Source organism: Neopelma chrysocephalum, unplaced genomic scaffold (assembly GCF_003984885.1).
Source record: "Neopelma chrysocephalum unplaced genomic scaffold, ASM398488v2 Primary Assembly neopelma1_75, whole genome shotgun sequence".
In the NCBI taxonomy this organism is placed as follows: domain Eukaryota; kingdom Metazoa; phylum Chordata; class Aves; order Passeriformes; family Pipridae; genus Neopelma; species Neopelma chrysocephalum.
The window spans coordinates 470,658-492,212 of NW_020897736.1; the positions used below are offsets into that span (position 1 = coordinate 470,658).

The 21,555-nt window shown below is 39.7% G+C and overlaps 2 protein-coding genes across 2 annotated transcripts in view; one reads left to right on the plus strand and one right to left on the minus strand.

Moving 5' to 3' along the window:
• Positions 1 to 21,555, plus strand: part of MYO1E (myosin IE) — a 238,807-nt gene that overhangs the window by 63,546 nt on the left and 153,706 nt on the right. The window lies entirely within an intron of this gene.
• Positions 15,931 to 21,555, minus strand: part of CHRNA7 (cholinergic receptor nicotinic alpha 7 subunit) — a 40,294-nt gene continuing 34,669 nt past the window's right edge. Inside the window, exon 10 of the mRNA XM_027688414.1 lies at positions 15,931 to 19,966. Coding sequence (XP_027544215.1) covers positions 19,448 to 19,966 — 519 coding nt within the window. The 3' untranslated portion in view covers positions 15,931 to 19,447. The remainder of the gene's footprint in view (positions 19,967 to 21,555) is intronic.

A 21,555-nucleotide genomic window follows, 5' to 3' on the forward strand; every position in this document is an offset into this window, starting at 1 on the left:
TACCAAGCCACTGGCAGCACTGGGGAACACGTTTTAGAGGTCTGTGTCCTGCTGGAGTGCCATATGGGTTTTTTTGAATCATGGTTAGTGCTTATTGAGCTTTCTGAACTTCTTTTGGGGTGTGTAGAGGTGGAACTGTTTAAAAAGTTGTTACAGTCTCTTATTGATAGAGCAGGGTGGAAAGTTTGCACTGGTTCAGCACTAAGTGCTACACGCCCCACGGAGAGCCCTTCACACCCTGCATCTGCTGCCTCTGAGCTGGGGCTGCAAGGCTGACAGACACACAGCTGAGAGCCAGGACAGCTTCCAGGTGTAGGCTCACGCATCTGAAATCAGAGTTAACTCTCTTGGATGTTATAATCTCGCCTAGTTTTAGTAATCTCAGTACAATACTTCTGATTAAGGGCAGAAATAGTAAGTACAGATTACATAACTGTAATTTCTAGTTGAACTTCAGCTGCTTATTCTGATGAAGCTGTGTTATAAATGCAGGATTGGATTGTTATCCTGTTCTTTAGATAGTGACAGATTAAAGGTAAGATAGGAAAATACGAAAATTAAGGTGAGCTGAATCTTCAGCTCCCTTTGAGGAGCAGAGACTTTGAGTGAAAGGACTGGTGCTATGGTTACATGATAGTTCCAAGACTTAACGTAATTCAGAATTATTTGGAGGTCTCCATAATATCACTGACTTCTGGCATCCTTTGAAGACTGTAGGGGCCACCTGATATTTGAAAGCAAAGGAACTTCCTTATATCAGTGTTCTCTCTTCTGCTATGGGATTCCACCCTAGGATTAGTCCTCTCCTCTTGGGATGCACTGGGTTCATATTTTGTGAAATGCAGTCATTCTGAGCAGATCACTGTGACAGCAGATATAGGAACTCCTACTGCACTTGCAGTGCCCATGGCTAAAGTAGCCCTAGGTTAGTGTTGCTACTAATGAAGTCAGCACTGATCTGGATTTGTTCACTGTGCTGCATAATTTAAGTCTGATATTTATACCCCTCAGTGTCTTTTCAAAATGTAGCATATATCTTCTGGTGCTTTGTGTTATTTATTCTTTATCAGCTTTTTAAATTTAGTAGGGTGAGTAGGAGGCCACCCCATACACGGGAGGAATGCCAAGGAGTCCCAGTTTTGGAGGAGGCTGCAGATGGAACCAAGCTGGGTTGAGGTGTGAAGAGCTCAGTGCAACAAGGGGCATTGCCTTGCACTGTCCCTTTGCTCTTCAGGCTGCTCTTCTGTAAACTTGCTCCCAGCTGCAATGGAATTTTATTCTCTCTCAGAAGTTCTTTGATACCCTATTTACAGTTGCCATCTGGCTCATCAGTCCTGTTAGATTGGGACATCTGTGCCCTGCTGTTTCCTGCTTTCACTGCATCCTGGATATCCTTAGGCTTTTCTTTCCCCCCTGTATTAACTGACTACAGATTTATTCCTTGGGTTCCTATGTCCTAATCACATTCCTTCTGTCCAAAAACACTGAAGAGAACCTTGTGGCATGTTTGTTGCCTTTCCCCACCAATTCAAAGGGGAGTGTTAATCCTCTTGATTAAGGCCAGCTTCCTCTTCATAAATTCTGGGAAAAAAAGAAGGATCATCTACCTTGCTTCTGACCCCTTTGTGGTAATGGCTGATGGCAGGCATTTTGAGTAGGGAATCATTCACAGGTTGTTTGCCTTTAATGGTGTTTTGATGATATGGCAAAATTCCCAGCAGTGTAGTGATGTGATTAAGAGGTGTGAGAACAGTTTAGGGATGTTTTGAATATGAATGTGTTCATGTCTGTGAGGCATTACCATCCTGTGGTGCTGAGCCATATTAAACAATGTTATTTATAGTTTCATTTTTAGTCTTTTTATTCTGACGTGTTTACAGAGAAATGGGAATATATCAAAATATATATGGTCATAAATAAGTCCAGAAAATGTTGAGATTTTGATGTGTTTAATATTTGTTTAAGTCATTATTGAACTTCTGCAATTGCTGAACCTCTTGCATTTGAATTTTTTTGTTTTTTAAAGGCAGCAAATCAATGTGAAGCTAAAGTGTAATGTTTTTTATTTTTTCTGTTTCATTCTGTATTGTTTTTTTAAAGGTCTTTTTCTTTCTTCCATTGATTAGTGGAACCAGTGGCAGATTTTGTAGCAGCCTGTAGTCAGATCAAGTCCTTTCCATCTGTAAACAGAAAAGTCCTTGTGCTTATGTTGTCTGTATAGACTCAGTGAGAATCATGTAAGATTTAAGTGCCCTTGAAAGATGAAATACCAGACCTTGCTCACAAATCAGCTCTTTAACATAACTAAAGGAAGAAACTGCATCATACTGTTTTATGAAGGGACTTGAATGCTGAGTGAGGAAAGATTCAATCTTTTTGCTTTTTAATTAAAATGTAGCACGGAGGTTAAATCAGACAAATTTTAAACCCCCTATACTTATGCTCAGCATTTCAGTTACATATATCCTCAGTTTATGACTATTCAATGATGGTAAGTTTTTCTATATTCATATATCATTTTATATATCTGCACATGCACAGATATATCAATAACATGAGACAGTTAAAACATTTGGCTCTATGATATGTGGAAAATCTGTTGCTTTTTGTGGGCAGCTTTGTAATAAATGAGTGGATTGTTTATAACTGGCATCACTGTGTGCTGTAAAGTATTCAGAGATATGTGTTACAGCAACTCCTCTGCAATCTGTCCTTCTGAGCTTTAGTCTTACAGGGAGCCTGGGACCTCAGGGAGGGCATATCTGAATATTCTGCAGCCTCTCACCAGGAGATGGAGAACAGCTCACTGTCCCATTCTTTGTTTTCCACTAGTGAAAGAAAGTTGCTGAAAATCTGTATTACTGGTGAGTGACAACACTCTGCACTCTCCCTGTGTAACTTCTGATTAAACCAGTGCTTTGGCCACCTCCTTCAAACTGAAGGCAGTGAGAAGGGAAAGATACTTAACTAATTCAATGTAAGATTATTTTATTTCGAGTTTTAGCTAAATATAAATCTTTAGCAAGTACATTTCTTATTAAGAGTGAGATTAGTTAGTTTTTGTATGCAGTTTGCAACTTTAACACAATTAGTGATCACACACAATATAGAGACCATTAAGAACAAAGTAAATGTGAATTCCTCAGTACCAGTATGGGTGGCTACAGCAGTTGCCTTAGCACTCAAGATTTTTGGAGATACTTGGTGATTTATTTAGAAAATGGAGGAGGAATATTAACTGGTTTGAGACATACAGAGAGAAGCATATTTTTTCCTGTTTTTCTTTATCAAAGAAGAGCCTAAAGGGTCCCTATAAGGAAAGTTTTCTGTCACTTTTACATTTGTAACAACTTTTTTTCTGTCCTTGCATCCCAAGTTGTCATTTATGCTGACCATAAAAAGCCATTTCATTCAAGTGCAGACATTTCTGTGGTGGAACCATAATGCAGGAGAGGAAATGAAGAAAAACATCATTTCCAATTAAAGCTGCAGAGAGAATTTAGGTAGATGGAATGTAATTACACAGATTGGAATCTGTCCAGTGTTCCAGGTCTAACAGCTCTGTAATGAAATAAAAATCTTTTGTTTACAAATATATTATTCTCATGAGTGCATCCTGCACTCAGTTCCAACCACTTCCAGTATTACCCAAATGAAAAAAAAATGGCAGTTTGATGTTGTGAGTAGCAGTTGCATTGTAGGTGCATTCTTTTATTGATTTGTTCTGTGATTTTTTTACCTCTTGAACCACGAGATCTAATTTGTCAAATTTCATTTTTCTGGTTTTTCCATGTTCAGCCCTACAGCAGATGAAATTTTACTCTGCTGATCAAAAACAGGTGGTTCATTACAAGGAAGGGAGGTCTGATAGATTATTTTTTTTTTCCACTCTCTCTCTCACAAGGGATATCAGGAAGGCAGAAATACCAAAAGTTTGATCTTTGCCTTCTGTTGCAATAAACTAATCTTGATCTTTTCTCATTCCTTGCTGAGTTTCCCAAAAACTAATCCTGAAGGTCAATGTAACTGTTTTAGCTGTGGACATATTTCTGGTTACTGTACAGGGATCTTTATCTGGAAAAGGGCGGTGTGGGGTTTTGAGGCAGAAATAAGAAATTAATTAGAGTCATCATTATGTCTAAATGAGCTCAATCTGTTCTTGAAGGAGATTATTTCTTGTATATTCTTCTGCCCAAAGCAGGGGGGGAGGAGTGTTTACTGTAGTGACCATTGATAGACACAGAGTAAACAGGCTGACAATCCAGATATCATTTGGGATGGATGTGAACTCAGAGGTGCTGTGCCCTGACAGATCTTACTGCAAGGAAACTTGGACTTGATTGGTGTTACCCACCCCCAAAATGATCCAAACAAGAACAGTGTCTTTATTATTTTGTGCTGTGAGTAGTGTAACTAGGCAGCATTTTTTAAAAATTATTAAGAAAGCCAGACACCAAAAATTCTTTGACTTTCAGCAGCTGAGAAGGACATAACTCTTTTAAGTAGATAGAAAAATTGGTTTACAACAAGCAATTGCAAAAACGAAATGCATTTCTAACCTGAGGAGCTAAAACCAAAACTTCAACCTTAGAATATCAGGGATGGAGTTCCACTGGGGGAAAAGAGGAAAAAAACCTCAGTAACAAGTGTTAATGGACTGTGACACACAGAAAGTAAAGTTGCATGGCTGGATGACCTTTATGACCTTAAACTCCGTGACTTGGAGCCTGTCACTGATACTGCTGGTATAGTCCTGAGTTGTGTTTTTAGCACACTTGATATGAATCATGTGTATTTTTAAAAAATGAAATTAAAAAAACCCAAAACACAAAAGAGTAATTCTAAATACAATTCCTTTATCTATCTTGAAAAGGAAAGTGCAAGTGAACTTGTGTGTAATACTGAAAATCCATAAATTTAAGGCATACCTTCAGCTTCTCAATTACCAGAAAATTGCAGCTTACTAAGCAACTGCTGCAGAGTGGAGCTAGACTCTGTTAAATATTTAAGTACCCAGAAAGAATCTTTTCCTGAAAATTGTTCCATGGCTATAAAACACATCAGTTTTAATTTTCCATAGTAAGAAGTGGTTGTGCAACAGATTCCTCTCATTTTTTACTGCAGGCACTTGAGATTTTAAAAAAGTAGATTAAAATAGTAGATTAAAAGTTATCAGTAACCCAGCTCCACAGCAGTGGCCTGTGAAAAAGCAAGTCCTGTTGTAGTGAGGTGCTGAGATGCAGAGTTCAATAGCAGTTAACTCTTGAATCACTTGTGATGCCTGGTTGCTTCTGTGGTGCTCATACATCAGTCCTTTAGGACAGAAGCACTTGCAGTGGAAAAAAGGTTAAGAGACTGTGTGTGAAGTTGTGTTTTCTGGTTTAAAAGTAACTGCAGCACAGCAAACCTGCACTTAGGAGATTGCACCTCAGTGTATGTACACAACACAGCCTGCCTTCACCTTGCCCTCAGGATCTCAGACCAGACTTCCTAACAGGACTTCATCAGCCAGGTATGAGCAGGAACTTGGAAGCATTGTCTTATTTCTCTTCTGCTTGGGATAGATACAGACTGGATTTGAATAGATAGATACAACTTGGATTTGAAACCTGGGAGCTGTGAGGTGCTTTGCCTGGTCAACAGGCACAGAAAGATGGGAGCAGAGTCTGTGTCTTTTTCATTATCCATGATATTGTTTTGTTGATTCAAACAAAAGGATGCTGCAATTTAAAGCATATGGTTATTCTGTAGTATTTTTTTCTTTAGTATTTGTGAATATCTTTATTAAATGTAATTAATTATGAGTCTCCATAACACATTCTACTGTGTTTGAGATCTAAAAACAAAAGGTCTTTTCTTCACTTGTGTGGAGTCTGGCTCTTCACAACCTGCCCACATTGCTGGTATAAGACAGTGAAAACCACTATGACCCGGTAAAATACACTGTGATACCAAGTGTCCAGTGGTAACTCCTGCTGTTTTCCCACACTCCATTTATTTAGATTAGCAAGCCAGTAAATACAGGAAGAGGAAAGCAGCAGGCACAGGTAGGCTTCTTATCCATTTCTGCCTGAGGAAATATCTTCATAGGAAACTGTCTGACAAAACCAAAAAAACAGGTTCCATACGTGGATGTACTCCTTCATATAATTCTTCCATAAATAATTAATCTCCCTAAGCTTCCAGGAGTCATGGAATAACTATAAAATGAAGGTGCTCTTACATCATCATTAATTTGCATTTTCCTAATGATGAAAATCTGTATCTGCAGATGGTGATTAGTTTATTGTATCTGATAAACATTGTATGAAATTTAGATTAGTTAAGAATAGCATATAACCATGTAGACTGATGGTCTTTGTAATCTTTCCCATTATTAGTTAGAGCCTTGGTGGTGGTTTTGTCTTTTTTAAATACACTATCAAATGCATTCCTGAAAACATTTTCCAAGGTTGTTTCCCTGCAGGCATGATAGGTACAGATATTTCAGTGAAGTTTACATATGGATCCTTTTCCTTCATTCAGTAGGATCCATTCAGCCTTGCTGTGATTCTGTAGATCTGCAGGATTCAGACCCCGGGGTTTCAGTGGGATGTCACTCCCTTGGGTGTTCTTTGCTATTCTCTTTTGCTTGTATTTTCTCCTTCCAGTCCCTTATGTAGAAGTCAATTTTAAATACTGTACTCCTTGATGAGACCTCTTTTCAGGAATGGTTTAGGATCATCAACCCTGCTTGAAACAGAGACAGAAAGAGAAGCAGTGGGGCAAGGGAGGAGCTCAGCCGAGGTCTGAGGTGTGCATGGGAGGAGGCACAGGAGCCGTTCAGCCTCTTTGGTCATTTGCAGGATCTCCACAGGAGATGTGCAAGTGAATCCATTTTGTTTCTGCCCAGCAAATATAAAATTCTGATCAGGCCACGTCCTTTCTTGTTCCTGTTCTCTACAGACTGCAGCATGAACAGACATCATGAGCCAACTTTTGCCTTTTTCCAGGTGGCTCCAGTAGTTTTAATCTTCGCACGTACTCAGAATGAAGTTGTATAGGAGGTTGCCTTTTTATACAAAGAGATGGATCCAAACTCCATTGCACTCAGTGGGATTCTTCAGCATTAGTGGCTTTAGCAAATTTAATCTCGAGCCCATAATCAATTTTATAACCCTACTGCAGTTTAAGTTCTGTCTTTTGCCCTCTAATCCTTTTACCATTCCTCACCTTTGAATTACCCTCCCTCTCCAAAGCGGGTCTGTCAGTTCAGTCGCTGTACATTTTGTTTAAGCTGCTTGCAAAATTTTTAATTAGAATAGTTTAAGAACTGAATCCCTCCAAAGATTTTCCCTTGCCTTGCTTTTTATTTTTATCTGTTATTTAAGATTATGCAATTTTCCAGGGAAATACCCTTTTGGAAGACAGAATGAGGTTGGCAGTATAAGCTTCATAGTGGGTTTAGGGAACATTTGCTAAAAAAATAAATTTCAAAAAAAGTCTCAAGATAATACTACTTTTATGCTTCTTGCAGTACTAATCAAGGGTTTGAAAGAAGGTAATTATTTTGTCTTGAAAGTTCCTGTGATGATACTGTGATACTGCAAATATGATAAAATGATGCTTTTTAATGGACAAATGCACATGTATAGAGCTATACTCAGTCAATATATAAGCTATAAAATGAATTGAATGCATTTTTAGAATTGTATTTGCAAATTTACAGAGCAGTGGCTAATATTGGTTCTTCAAAGAAGTGAACACATGTTCTAATTTATTTCCTCGTGCCCAAAATAATAATGGTTTTAAATCAATTAAAAACCTGAATCTTCGCCCTACTTTTTCTGTTCCTGAGTGCAGACCACTTCCAGGCTTAAGGCATTTCCTGTCAAGGTAGTTTTAAACTGACATATTTGATATGTCCTATATATGCCCTGTACCCTTCTTTTGCAATTGCCTGGAAAGCTTCAGAAGCAGAACTTTTCAGAAAACCTAAATGAGTTGAAGTCCATAGATAGACACCATGTTTTCACTGAATTTTGGAATAAATTCTGAATTATTTAATGGACCCTAAGGATGGGAATTGATGATAAACTGCAAGCATTGAGTGCTTACAATCTGATAAATTTGAACTTGAAAAGACATAAATTTTGGAAGGGGGAGAGTTTTACATGTGAGGAATTTCACATTTCACTGGTTATAAAATCCAGATATTACTGTGCAGTAAATACTGCAGGCATGGGTATGAAAGGAATATGGTAAAAGTTTGCAGAACATACAAAGCTTGTTCAGGATCATGTAAACAGCTTTTTTAAACTGCAGAATTATGTGAAGACATTTGTGTCTCAGAAATGTTAATTTTATTTTTCTTACATAAACAAAATAGTAACAATGGTAGATTTTAGTTTTCCAGGTCACATAGGTACCATTTAACCAAGCCTATAATTGCCAGAACAGAAAACTGTCACTAAGACAGCAATGAAGCAAACAGGGCTATGGACAGAGTAATAGTGGCTTTTTTAAAGACCTGTCTACCTCACAAGCTAAATTCACTGTCTTGGTGATTTGAGATGATTTTTGGAGTGGGAGGGAGGGCTGGATAGGGACAAGGGGTTGCATGATAAACCACCCCACCCAGGAAGATTGTCTCTCTTATCTACTGGTATCACTCAGTCTTAGTATTTGAGATCCTGTGGTTCAGTTTTTATATAGGATCCATAAAGCATCTTGATCCTGCTCCACAGCTCTTTTACAGCTGAGGTTTCACCATTATTTTCAGTAGAGGATCCTGACACTTCCTTGGGAGGCACAAGGCTCAGTGAAATAACAGGACTCAGATAAGCCATAAGAAAATTCCTGCCACAATAAAATAAGGAATAGGATGACTCTGGAAGCAGATTGGGTCATACTCTAGTGTTTAGTCTGTCGCTTAATTTGAAATTCATGTCACTTCCCACCTTTCTTTTAACTTCCTTGATACCACTGGCTCCAGGCATGTCTTGTTATATGCTCACAGTTTGGTTGTGCAGCTCTTTTCTGAGAGCTGGAAGCTGACTATGCCATTTCAGAAGCTTCTGCACTAGGAGTGCTTCACAGATGTGTCCCTCCAACAGGGACTGCTGGCAGCTGTTATTCATAAAAGTGGATAATGCAGCTGGATTTTAAGCAGAGTAGTAAAGTAATAGTTAATGTCCAAATAAAATTTGTATGTGTATAATAACAACTTTTTCTATACTACAAATAATTCATATATTGACAAAACCCCCATCTATTCTATATGTTTTAAACGTTTTCTTGATGCTAATATTTCACATGCATAGGTCATTGACATTTTCTGGCTAATAACACTGTACTTGTGCCATATTGTTCCACCCTTGTGATATTTCCTTTGCATGAAGGGTGTGCTTTCCACACGAAAATGATACAATCCCAACATTTTTTAATGCACAGCCTGTATTTTTACGCTGAGGTATTTCCAAATACCTCCAGTTTGCTTCCTTTCCCGATTAAAACAGCTGGTTTCCCCAATATTTTTATGACTGAGTAGATTTCTGGCAGCCAGTCAGTAATCAAGCTCTGCTGAGAGTTATTATACTGTGTCTCTTCTCTGGAAGCAGGAGCACTCCTACTCACTTGCTCTGCCTGTAAACAATGTGCTGAGAGCTACAAGAGCCTCATATGAGGTCAAACCCAATCCCTCTCTATTTCATCATGGAATAGACACTGTTTTTATCAGTACACTAGTATATTTTATTGGGCTGTTCTCACCAGAGATTAAGTCTTTACCCAGAGAGAAAGCAGGAGGTTTGATAGCCCAGCAGCTGCCCTTTCAAATATAGATGCCAGTGACTCACACAGGAAACACGAGGAGCTAATGAATACCACTAGGAACCATTTGGAGGTTCCTCACAAAGCCATGTGTAAGTGCAAGCCCTGTTATGCCACACCAGGTTATCAATTGCTGTGAAGCCACAGGAGGAAGAGAAGGTACACCAGGGTGGAGGATGCATCTCTATCACCTATAAAAAGAGCTTGTCTGTGCTCACTGCAGGGCTGCAAAGAGGGACAGGAGGTGTTTCTTCCCCAAACACTGAAAATAATTGATTACAAACTGATAGCAAGTATTGCTCAGGCTTGTGGTGCTTTCAGCCCCTGAGCACATCCTCCAGGACCACACCTTCCTTGGCACTGACTCCGTCTCTGCAGCACCAGAGGTTTGTCAGTCCACCTTGCAAGTCAGACCTATTTTCAGTAAAATAAGAAAGAATAGATTATTTAATGAGTATTAGGCACTGTCACGTAGGCAATCATTGAAACAAATAATGCAAATAAAACCCAAAAAGACTTCCTGATAATTCCAGGGATTTTTTTTTCCCAAAAATGTTGTGCTGGTTTTTGTGGGGCAATCCTGTCATCCCACAAGCTCAGTTGTAACTATTCAGCAATTTGTGATCTTTAGGGTTGTTGGCTGAACATTTTTGCAGGCACAATTCTTTAGGAAGTGGCATATCTGTTTCTGAAAACTAATTTTCAGATCTTTATCGAATTCCATTATCTTTCTGCCATTCTCCTTCCTACTGAGACAAACTCATGGAAACCTATTGAGATCTAAAAATCCATCATGTGCTTATGAAAATTTGACCCGTATTGGACACAGTTTTGTCAAACTTGTGGTCTTCACAGTATTCTGAACTTTTGATAGAAATAATTTAAAACTTACATGGATGTAGTACTTAAAAATTGCAGACATTGTACAGGGCACTGGTCCTGTTGTCTCTAAGGGCAAGCTGCCCACTGCAGTCAGTTCTTCTCATACTTCTTGTTTCTGAGGATTTCTTCCCTGTAGAGTTTTGCTTTTACTGAAGTTCTACCTAATTTTTTCCCACTCCTTGCAGACTACTGGCTTGTAGCAAATGGCAGTGTGACTCACAGTGCCTGCAGAGCAGCATCTCCACACTCACACATCCTCGGCAGCTTCTGACTCAGCAAGAGCTCGTGCTCTGCTCTGTCACAGAACAGCAGACTGACGACTCTGCAGTGTGGGAACTGAATATTTACTGCCTTACAGTTTCCTTTGAACTGCTTTTGTGTTGAAAAATACATCTTGCTTCACAAGCTCCTCTAAGTACATGTATTTTTCTAGCTTTGGTCTGTTCTCACGAATCTTGGGTTCTAGCTATTCTGTGATTTCATCATTTAGACTAAAGGGTAGTTTAAAACTAAAAAAATCCCGGAATGATAATTATGCTTTGGGCTACAATCTATTGCATTCACTCATGCTACCAAAGTTAAGCAAATCTTGGAGCATAGGTATGTGTCAGGTAAATGAAAGAGGAGTGATTTTGTTGAAGTATTTTATTTTTTGTCAAGTGAATGGGAAAATCAATGCTGCTGCTGACTGGAGAAAAGCACAGGAGTACCTCTAACCTCATGATGCTCCCTAACAGAGATAATTTTTTCAAATCAATTATGCAGTTCATGGCATTATGGAAAGACTTGAAGTTTCCATATTAACTCTGTTCAAGAGAAAACATTCACTGCAGGAGAAGGACAGGTATGAAAATTGTCAGTAATGGAAGCTCTTGGACCCAACACACTGAATTGTTAGTGAAAAATTGGGACACGAAAAATACCATGTCTGATATCCAAAAAAAATGGTGAATAAATGTCTGAGTCCAAATGGCTGAAATTAGATGTCTGTATGAAAAGTGACAAATACTGGTTTTATGCAAAAAGTTCTGACATTGTTTATCTTGGAGAAACCATCTTTCTGTTGCTGTTATTACTATGCCTGCTGTGCAAAGACATGATACCACTATTCTTGGGGCCTTTGGAGCAAGAGACAGAAGAGTTTGAACTTGCAGAAGTTGCAAAATGGAGGTGTGTAATTTATATAATATTGGGCTAAATCTGTCATTTACTCTGATATAGGGTAAAATCATAAAGCCAATGCCTGGAGACTCAAATCTCGGAGTTTGCACTGTGCAGGTTTTATTGCTCCAGGTAGACAGGATATTTTCCAGTCCACTAGGGAAAGTGCATGACAGAATAAATGGGCTTTTATTATTGTATTTAAGAGGCATGAATCCAGTCTATCAGAAGTGAAGTTGGGCACTTTAGATGGGTGCAGTGCCATTCATTACAGGTTGGCTTCTGTTGGGTGCAGGGAGCACTCCATTAAATGATTGCAAATGAACAGTGAGGTGTTTAAAAGGCAGACTTTATTGTGCTCAGGGTAAAAGCTGTGCTGGCTGGAGGAGTTTTCACTTGTACCTCATTCGACCCACACAGATTGCTGCAAAATTTCAGCAAGAAGGAAGTCGCAACCCCACTCCATTATCAGCTGGCACACTAAAAGCCTGGCATAGGACTGCAACTGAAACCTACTGGAAAATTATGAATTCCAGTATATTTTTAGCAACAGAAACCATGCTGGTTTTGAGCTAACACATGTATCTTCTGCATAGATTTTTCAGAATATTTTGCAAATGTTTATTCACATCTTTCTTTCAACCCTGTCTCCCTGAAGAAGCAGACTTTGTATGTAGAAATAGGGCAGTGAGGAGTTCTCTGAGTTAGATGAAGGGAATGAGGGTGCTGCAGGCTGTGACTGGCTCTAGACCTGTGCCCGTGTGTGCCATCAAAGGGAGTGCAGGGCAGAGCAGGTGGCACAAATGAGGCTTGGCATGGCTGTACTAGGGCTGAGGTGGGGCTGCTTGTGACTGCTCTGTCCCCAGCCAGGGTGGATTTGTCCCCCCTCAGTCCCCACCTGGCACAAACAGCACAGGCTGTTGCTCAGCTGCTGGTGGTCACAGACACTCTCTGGTGGCTTTGTGGGGCAGCTGTGGCACTGATGCCATATGACACAGCTCTCTGTTGATGGTGATATCAAATCTGCCTCCCCTCATTCTCTGCCAGTCCCTCATGTGCCCTTTTTATCTCTTACAGTTTATTTTAAAAGGTACAATACTTTGGCCTCTTGTCCTTTTTTCTGGTCTCTTCACTCCGAGATACTCTCAATTATAAACAACATGGACAGTGTGCATCATTAAGCAATGTTACCACTCAGTTAACTGCAGGCAGGATAATGAATGTTAACCTTGACTGCAGAGAAAGGTACAGCAGTTTAACTTCAGTAGGTTTTAAAAGTGGTTAGTGAAGAAAACTACAACTGCTGTCCTTATCATTAACCTGGCTGCAGCTTAGTCCAGTTTAAGACAGTGTCTGATAGTCTTAAAAAAAGACCAGGTGGGCTGTGTATTGCAAGCCATAACTCCCAAGTCTCTTACATTATTACCTTGCCAAAAGAAATAAATATCTTACCAGCTGAGCTAAGCACTGAGCAGTTAAACCAGCATATACTGATATCACATACAGAGCACAGTCAGGAGAACCGGGAAAGCTTCCTTCCCACTCCCCACTGTGGGAGTGGTGAGCCTGCTTTGCCCCCATTGCACTGCTGCCCTCTGGGAGGGCTTCCTGCACTGGGACAGGGTTATGTGCACCACAGGGTGGGCATGAGCAGTCCTGTGAAGCATCTTCCTTCTGGGGCACAACTGGCACAACAACGTCAAACTGTCTGACAACAGTCTCTCTTGAGACAGGGGTTACACTCACACGGGATTTCTGAGTGCCGGGGCTGTACCATCTCTTCTGACCAAAACAGGGTGCTAATTGGGTTTCACTTGGCCAGAATTTGGAAGAAGGACAGGGAGCAACAAATGTTATGTGTCAGAAAAAGCAGCCTCAAACTGGAATTCTTTCATGGGAACAAAAGTTATTATGGAAATGTTTCACAGCTGTGTGTAGTCCCATTGTCTGAGGGGTGTTGTGCCTATATCTTGCACTGGGATGCAGATTTTTTTTCTTAAGCCTAAAGCCAAATGAATATAAATATTTAATATCTGGCTTATTCTTATTCATTTGCATGCCTACCATGAACCAGAGTAATCCATAAATGATAACTGTGAGGTTTGTTGGACTGAATATGGTCCTGATCCCAGAATTCTGGACTCAGTAGAAAGATTTTTCTGCCTTACACAGGCACTGAGACATTTGGTTATATCCAGAATTGTTCAGTTGCCTCTTTGGATGTTATTCTCACGTACTCATATTCCAAAGTAGCATTATATTATGTCACAGCTGTTACATTTCTCCTGTGTTTTGGGTTTGTTGGAGTTTTTTTTTAAGGTGAAAATACGTACATAGTTCAAATTATTTTGAAGTTCAAAGTGCTATTCCTGTATAGCCTCGTTACAGGGACAAGTCATTGTAGCTCTGAAAGCCCCATGATTATCTAGTGATACCTTTACAATATCTGTGCAGTGAGGGTATAGATAAGACACTGATTTGAAGTTTCAGACTTGAATAAGTTCATGTTCTGTGAATAAATTGCAGTTTTGAATGTGTTCACTGGGATGTGAGAGATTGTTGTTTATTCTACCTCTATGCCATCATCTGCAAATTGCTTAATAGTATAAATAAATGTTACATAAATCTTAAAGGGTTTTTTTTTAAGAAGCAAAAGCAAAAAATAATAGTGGAAGGCTTTAATTTGTGGTTGTTGTCCTGTTGAGTTCCTGTTTGATTACTGGGTTAGATTTGCTGCAACATGTAGATTCTGTTTACAGCCTTGTAACATTTACTGATATTTTAATATTAGGTTAGGCTAAGAAATGAGTATGGTTGTTCTTGCTGGATTAAAACTGGATGGCTCATAGTGTTAATCTCTACAGCACCAAGACCCAGTGCTTTGATGGACTTTGCCACCCCCAGGGCATTGGATCTGCTCATGAGGAGGCTCCTAAACCATGGCAGCCTTCAGTCTGCATATGAACAATCCAGATGCCCCAGAGCAGTAGCAGACATTGATCCCCGGTCACAAGGGCTTCCAAGATGGAGTGTGTGTGATGGCAGGGTACAGACAGTGCCAGGAAACTGCCTGGGCTGTGTTCAGCTAGGCCTGTTTGACCATGTTGAAGTCTGACAGTAAGTCTGACACATGTCCTGCTTCTCAGCACTTGAGGAGAGAAGGCAGGGCTTGTTGGCAGAGTGAGCCTCTTGAATATCTGACATTGTGACCCATGGCAGCTCTGATCCAAAGACAGGCTGCATTTCAGAATCACAGAACCAATGAGGTTGGAAAAGACCTCTGAGATCATCGAGTCCCGCCTGACCCAACACCACCTTGTCTACTAGACCATGGCAGTAAGGGCCATGTCCAGTCTCTTCTTAAATACCTGCAGGGACAGTGACTCTACCTCCTCCCTGGGCAGCCCAGTCACTCTCTCTGTAAGAACTTCAGTAACAGCTTTGTGCGTGTAGGACTTGGTGTGCTGACCTTGACCAAACTGCTCTTCATCAGCTGTTCCTTAGGGAAGCATGAGGAGAAAAAAGTCTTGGGTTCAACAACCCTTAATTCTTTACTTCTGGCACATGCTCATGTGGTAAAGCTGGGAAGCTGTCTCAGCATGGGGGCAGTACAACTCATCTGTCTGCAAAAAACTGCACTGATATGGGTTTTTTTCATCTGAGGGGTATTCTGCTGGTTAGACATTTTTTTCATCAGTAGCCAACAAACAAACTTTGCAGCTGGCAAAATCAACAATTTATTCAGCTGCTATGAATTTGTTTTTTCTCTCTTGTTTCTCTCCTCTGTATTAAACTTCAAAAAGTAAATTAATACTGGCATTGAGGCCAGTCCAAAATTTCCATGGTATTACAGACCTACTCAGTTAACTTTGATTGCTTAGGTAAGGCTGAAGTAATATATGTTTGGTGTGGGACTGGTTTGCTGGGAGGATATGAATGTGTTTTTAATTATCAAAGAACTTTGTCATCTCAGACTGATATATCCAAAGACATTTTTCTTTCTTTTATGGCTATTCGTGTTTTCTGCCACTTGAGTTTGTTTCCATCTTAGCAAAATGAGAAAGAATCGAAAGTCTCTTGATCTAAATCTTTTATTTGTACTGGACTTTAAAGGTATTGAGTTGCTTATATGACAATCAGTACTTGACAGATGTAACATCTCTTTCTAATGCCCTTTATGCAATGTTTCTTAATGTAAAAAGTAGTATAACAAAAGGAAAGAAAATCTGGGGCTTTGGTTTACCTTCTTTTCTTGTTAAAGAAGGTGAGGATTTGAAATGTCACAGGTGAACTGAGACTACATCCTGCAGCTAGAGACTGTAAAGAGAATTTAAAGAAACCTTTTAAAAAAAGTCTTACATAGTATTATCAATTCCTATATAAAATAATTTAATATTTTAAGTACTGTTTAAATAATTTATCTGTATTTAAAACTAACTTCTTAAATTTCATGTTTGGAACATTTTTGGCATTAACACTTAAATAAAATTTTTAAGATATTAAAAAGTCTTTTAAATATTCAATACAATTCAATATAAAACCAGAAAAAGCAATATACATTGTTCACACATAGTATTGTACATGACAGCTGAGCTCCAGAGTGAGCTTTTGAATTTGTCAGGCAAGCCATAGCTTACTTGTGGTGAACCACTTGCTTACCCTCTGGACTCTTAAGATTATAACAGATCCTTCCCATCAATATGTAGTCTTTAATATTATATACACATACTGTATACAGAATTTCATTTCCATCTCTATGCCCAAATTGTAAATAAATATTTTTTCACAGCGTTTAGATCAAAATATTGTTTAGCATACACAAATATATTTGACACACACAGTTTGACAAGAAACATACCCATTTTGCTCAGCTCAGTTACAGGGGAAGGGGACTCATGGGTGCAAAAGAACATAATGGAGGAGTTGTCACTGTTATATTCCAAATGGATAATAAACTTACTACCAAATGTTTACAGGTTGTGTTAACAGCGGGAAAATGAGGATTCCCTTGTCCCCTTGGTGCATTTCCATGAATCCTGCCAGCCATGCAGGCAGTGGAGGGGGCAGTGCTGGTGTCTCCCAGCTCCTGTGTCTCACCCCTGGGGTTCTCTGACCTGTCACAAGCTCGGTGTTACAGGCTTTGGCAGGACCTTGCTGAAGGCCAAGCACCAGGCTCCAGATTTTAAGCCCAGGCGTGTCTGTCACTGATAATGAAGTTTACTGTCAAATTGTAACTTGCTTTCTCCATCCTCCTGTATTTAGCAAGATGATTTCTACAGATACTGTAAGTGCATTTGGGTGGAAAGAGAGGGACTCTCATGCTTCCTACATTACATGCATCATGTATCATGATTGCATTAATTGTGTCCCATTGTGCAAGACAGTCCTCAAAAGTCTTCATTTCTTCCTAGAAAATTATTCTCCTAGAGAACTCCAAAACTTTACAAAGACTAAATGGAACACTCTACGTAGCTACTTAGGGATACTTGCAGCAAGGAAAACTACCAATGCAAATCAACATTCCCACCAGGAATCCCAGCCTAGGAACATTCCTCAGGGGAGCAGCACGTGCCACATGATATGTGCAGTTATTCACAAATGAATGAAACTCACATTTCAGATTTTGGACTCAAAGTTTCCCATTCATACGCAATCTACAAACTAGAAACTACTTGTAGGAATTATTACATGGATTATTCTTAATCCTTGTTCCTGAAAACATAAATCCTTTATAGGTAATTCTACGGTTTCAGGATGAGCTTTCAAAAGGTGTTGAATGTTTTGCTCGCGTCTTTGCAGTGTAAGATTCTAATGCACCTTCAGGAGGACAGAATTCACAAGCTGTGAGAGATACCCTGCCTTCCTTTCACTCCTCCTGCCCTATCTCAGGCATGAAGGTGCTGGCACAGGGTGTTCACTCAGGTGATGGGTGGTACCTGTGGTGACTCTAGGCTTGGCCTGCATGAAATTTGATTCTTCTGCTTTCAGGGGAGCAGACTCTGAAAAAGAAATCATTACCTAGGGAGAATAAGCATTTCAGTCACTTTATTTTAATCCATTTTAGAAGATAAACTGAGGCCTTGAGTTTATTCCACAGTAAAAACATGGTACAACAGGCCTCTCTTTGTGTCTCTGAAGATCTCAGCCAAAAAATGGGGATTTTGCAGGATAAAACAAGCAGCCAGTGCTAAAGTAATCCTCCCCCACATCTTTTACCACTTACATCACTGGTTGGGAATACTGGTGTGCCAGCAAGGGATTAATTCTCAGCTACTTTGTACACACAAAGTTTCAGGTCCTGGTATTCTCAGCTCAGTCCTTTTCATTAAGACATCAAAGTCACATGAACTGTTAGTTTTGCCCTTGCAAAAGTCTGTCCAGGCTGGGGAGAATTTGTATTTAAGTCTTAACCTTTCTGTGGATGTATATGCTATGTATATCTAAATATATATTTATACATTTCATAGTTTATATCAGACCTGAAAAGCTTTATTATTCATTAGTACTCATCTGATGATAAACTGAGCAGAAAAGGTGCAGTTTTCTTGTAAAGACAATGTTATGGTGACTCAACAGAAGGAGTTCTATAGAAGGCTAAGCACACAGCAGATCAAACATTCAATTTTTAAATGAAAACATTGATCTCAGGATTTAATGGCTTCTTTGCTTTTGAGTCCTCACTTATGCTTAAGCCTGTACAAGACACTGAGTTACTTTTCCCACACTGAAATCTGGTTAGCAGTAAACAGACAAGTGTGGGGGTTGTTGGGTTTTTTTTAAACAAGTGATGATAAAGGCATCGTAAATCAATCATTTTTCTTTTTGGTAGTTAAAAAGGTCATTAGTTGAAAGAATGCCTTTCTGGGGAGAAGAAAGAAGTAGTAAACACTGCAGAAATTACTGTGAAGACTGTTTAAGAATTCAGGCCATACTCCTAGGTCAGATCCAGAAAGATATGGAAGGACACGTTATATGGTGTGTCCCCTCAACTTTCAGATTTTTGATTCAGAATTCTGAAAGTCATTTCTGCTCTATTCCAAGTGCAGGGAGGGAGGTACAGGCTGACTGGTTGTGAGTGAGCTGGAGAGCTGCACATGACAGCTCAGTAAGAAGCAGTAACCAAAAAGCCAACTATTTCTCTCTTTTCTCTCTGCTGTTTGAGCATCCATGTGGATTTAATCCCCTCCTAAACATCAGTGTTTACAATCACTCATTCTAATAGTTAAGATGGACCACGTTATCCTTTATAACAAAATCTGGAAGAAGTGACATTTCTGGCATTGTCTGCCTCTTATTTTGTAATGGCCAGTTCAAACGTGTGTGAGAGACTGTGGTGCAACACTGTCATTCTGAAGGGACTTGCAGCAACTGCATTTTCCACAAGAGAGTGCTCAAAGGAGCTGTGCCCAGGTGGCCCAGAGAGAAATCCTTAGCTTCCCTTCTGAAATGGTGCCACTCTTGCAAAAGGAACTCAGAGAGGGGGGCAAAAGAAAGCAGACAATGAGAAGCAGTACACTCATTATAAACAAGCAATCAAAAACTCCACTTTCTTATTTGCTACATACCATTCAGAGAAGCAGGTTCTAGTTAGGAGTTAAGCAAAATCTTTAGACACAGCCTCTACAAAGTTTGGTGCTGACATTAAAATACCAATTGTACAAATGATTGTGAAGACTGAAAAGGCCATCAAGCAGAGCCGATCCACTACAGAGGCTGCAAACTTCCACTCATTGCAAATGGCTTCCTCTTCATCCTGGTCTCTGAACCGGTTTGCAATGTACCTCACCTCTTCCAAAATCTTGGCCAGGTCTGGGTCACCCTCAGAGGGGTGGCCACTGTGCAGCAGGTTTTCTTCATCTGTTGGTGAGCAGGTCATCCTCCCACAGATGACCCCTGAATCAGTGGTAGGTGTGCAGTGAACCCCTTCCAGCCCCCTGAAGCCAATGTAGAGCATGTTGCCATTGCTGGATTGCTGTGCACTCACAGTGTTCATCTCCACGCTGGACAGGCTGCAGCGGCGCTGTTTGTGCTGGCAGGCAGGACGCACTTTCTCCTCCCCTGGTCTCTTCATCCTCAGAAACCAAGCACACCAGTTCAGAAGGATGATCCTTGTCTGAAAGAAAAGTTTTGAGAATAAACATCTCTTCACACAGCCACTGTCTTCGGGTGCTGCTGGTGGGGGGACTGTCTGGTCTATGGTCTCTGCTTATTCTGAACAGGAGTTCTAGAAAATGGGGACAGTTTTCCTGCTGATTAATTTAACAATCACTGAGGTTGCTTGATTGCCAGCTTGCAGTGCTGTTGATTGCCTCAGACTGACTACAAGCACTAGGACTTCCCTTTCCTCTGATGGGAGTCTCCATAGTCTCCAAATTGTGTTAATTTTTCTGGCATTTGAACAGTGATAGGGAGTCTTTTCCACCTTTACTAGAAACCATGGGTTCAACAAAACAAAACACTTACTGAAGAAGAGTTGCTTTGTAATAGTCTTAACAGCACTACTTTGAACTGTAGTCAGTAAGTTTACAATTCTTTTACTTGTGTTTGTGCTCTAAAATAAATTCCCAGGCCATTACTGTTTGGAAGGGGCTGCTAAAACACATTCTGGACTGGACCACCAAGCTTCACAATGTTTTGGCTCTGTTTTCACATTGCCTTCATGACAGTTGATTGCAGATTTTAGAAAACAGATCTTGATATAATATGGAGAAAAGATAGAAAAATTACTTTGATTTAAAAAATACTTTTCAGACTTAATCAGTGTGTATTATTCTATTGTTTTCCACATTCCCTTAATCCAGCCTTACCAAAAGTGCAGGCAAGCCAGAGACTGTTCCAGTTCTGATGAAAGCTTCTGTAATTCATTTCAATCAGATTTTAAGGGCTCATTCCAGCATTTCTTTTCCAGAGCACTAATGAAATATTATTGTCTTGTATAATATGCAAATTTTACACTATAATTAGATTTGGTCCATTTATTCTGACTGTGGATTGCCACTCAGAGTAGATTTTCTATCCAGACAAGCATCCTAACCAGAGACATATCTTTCCCTGTTACTCTCTTTACACTATCAAGGTTCACCAAGAAGGATAATATTCATTAACTGCAGGCCTGATCCAAAATCCACCACATCCAACTCATGTTTGTTGGTCTTCAGCTTCTCAACATGACAGCTCACTGTTCAACCTCAAGTACTCTGTTTTCTGAGGACATTTGGCTCAGTTCTAAATATTTCTTCCCTTTCGGTCATCAAACATGAGTCTAAAGAGATATATCTTTTATTCTCTTCATTGAAATTTATTTTAAAGTCACTACTCCAAAATAGGCCAGGGAATATCTCATTATCTCTTATCCTCAGGGCACTGCTGTATGCACATTCTTTCTGGCCAGTAAGGAAAATAACAACTCATTGTTCTAGAGAGAAAAAAGCAGAAAGGTCTCTCCATCTTCAGAAATGCCTGGTGCTGCTATGAGCTGGGGGAAGTCAGAAGAGGGGACAGTTGGCTGATGATTCTCAGCAGTGTGTAGTAAACCAATATGAGCATAATGTTCTCTGTAAAAACACCCCCTCATAAAAGTACATTGTAAAGAAAGTCTTATGTGCTTTATATAAATATGCTGTAATTCTTCTTTGCACTTTATAGATGTTCTTGAACTGAGATTCAAAGATCAGGATTTTCAGAGAAAGTTTCACTTCCCCT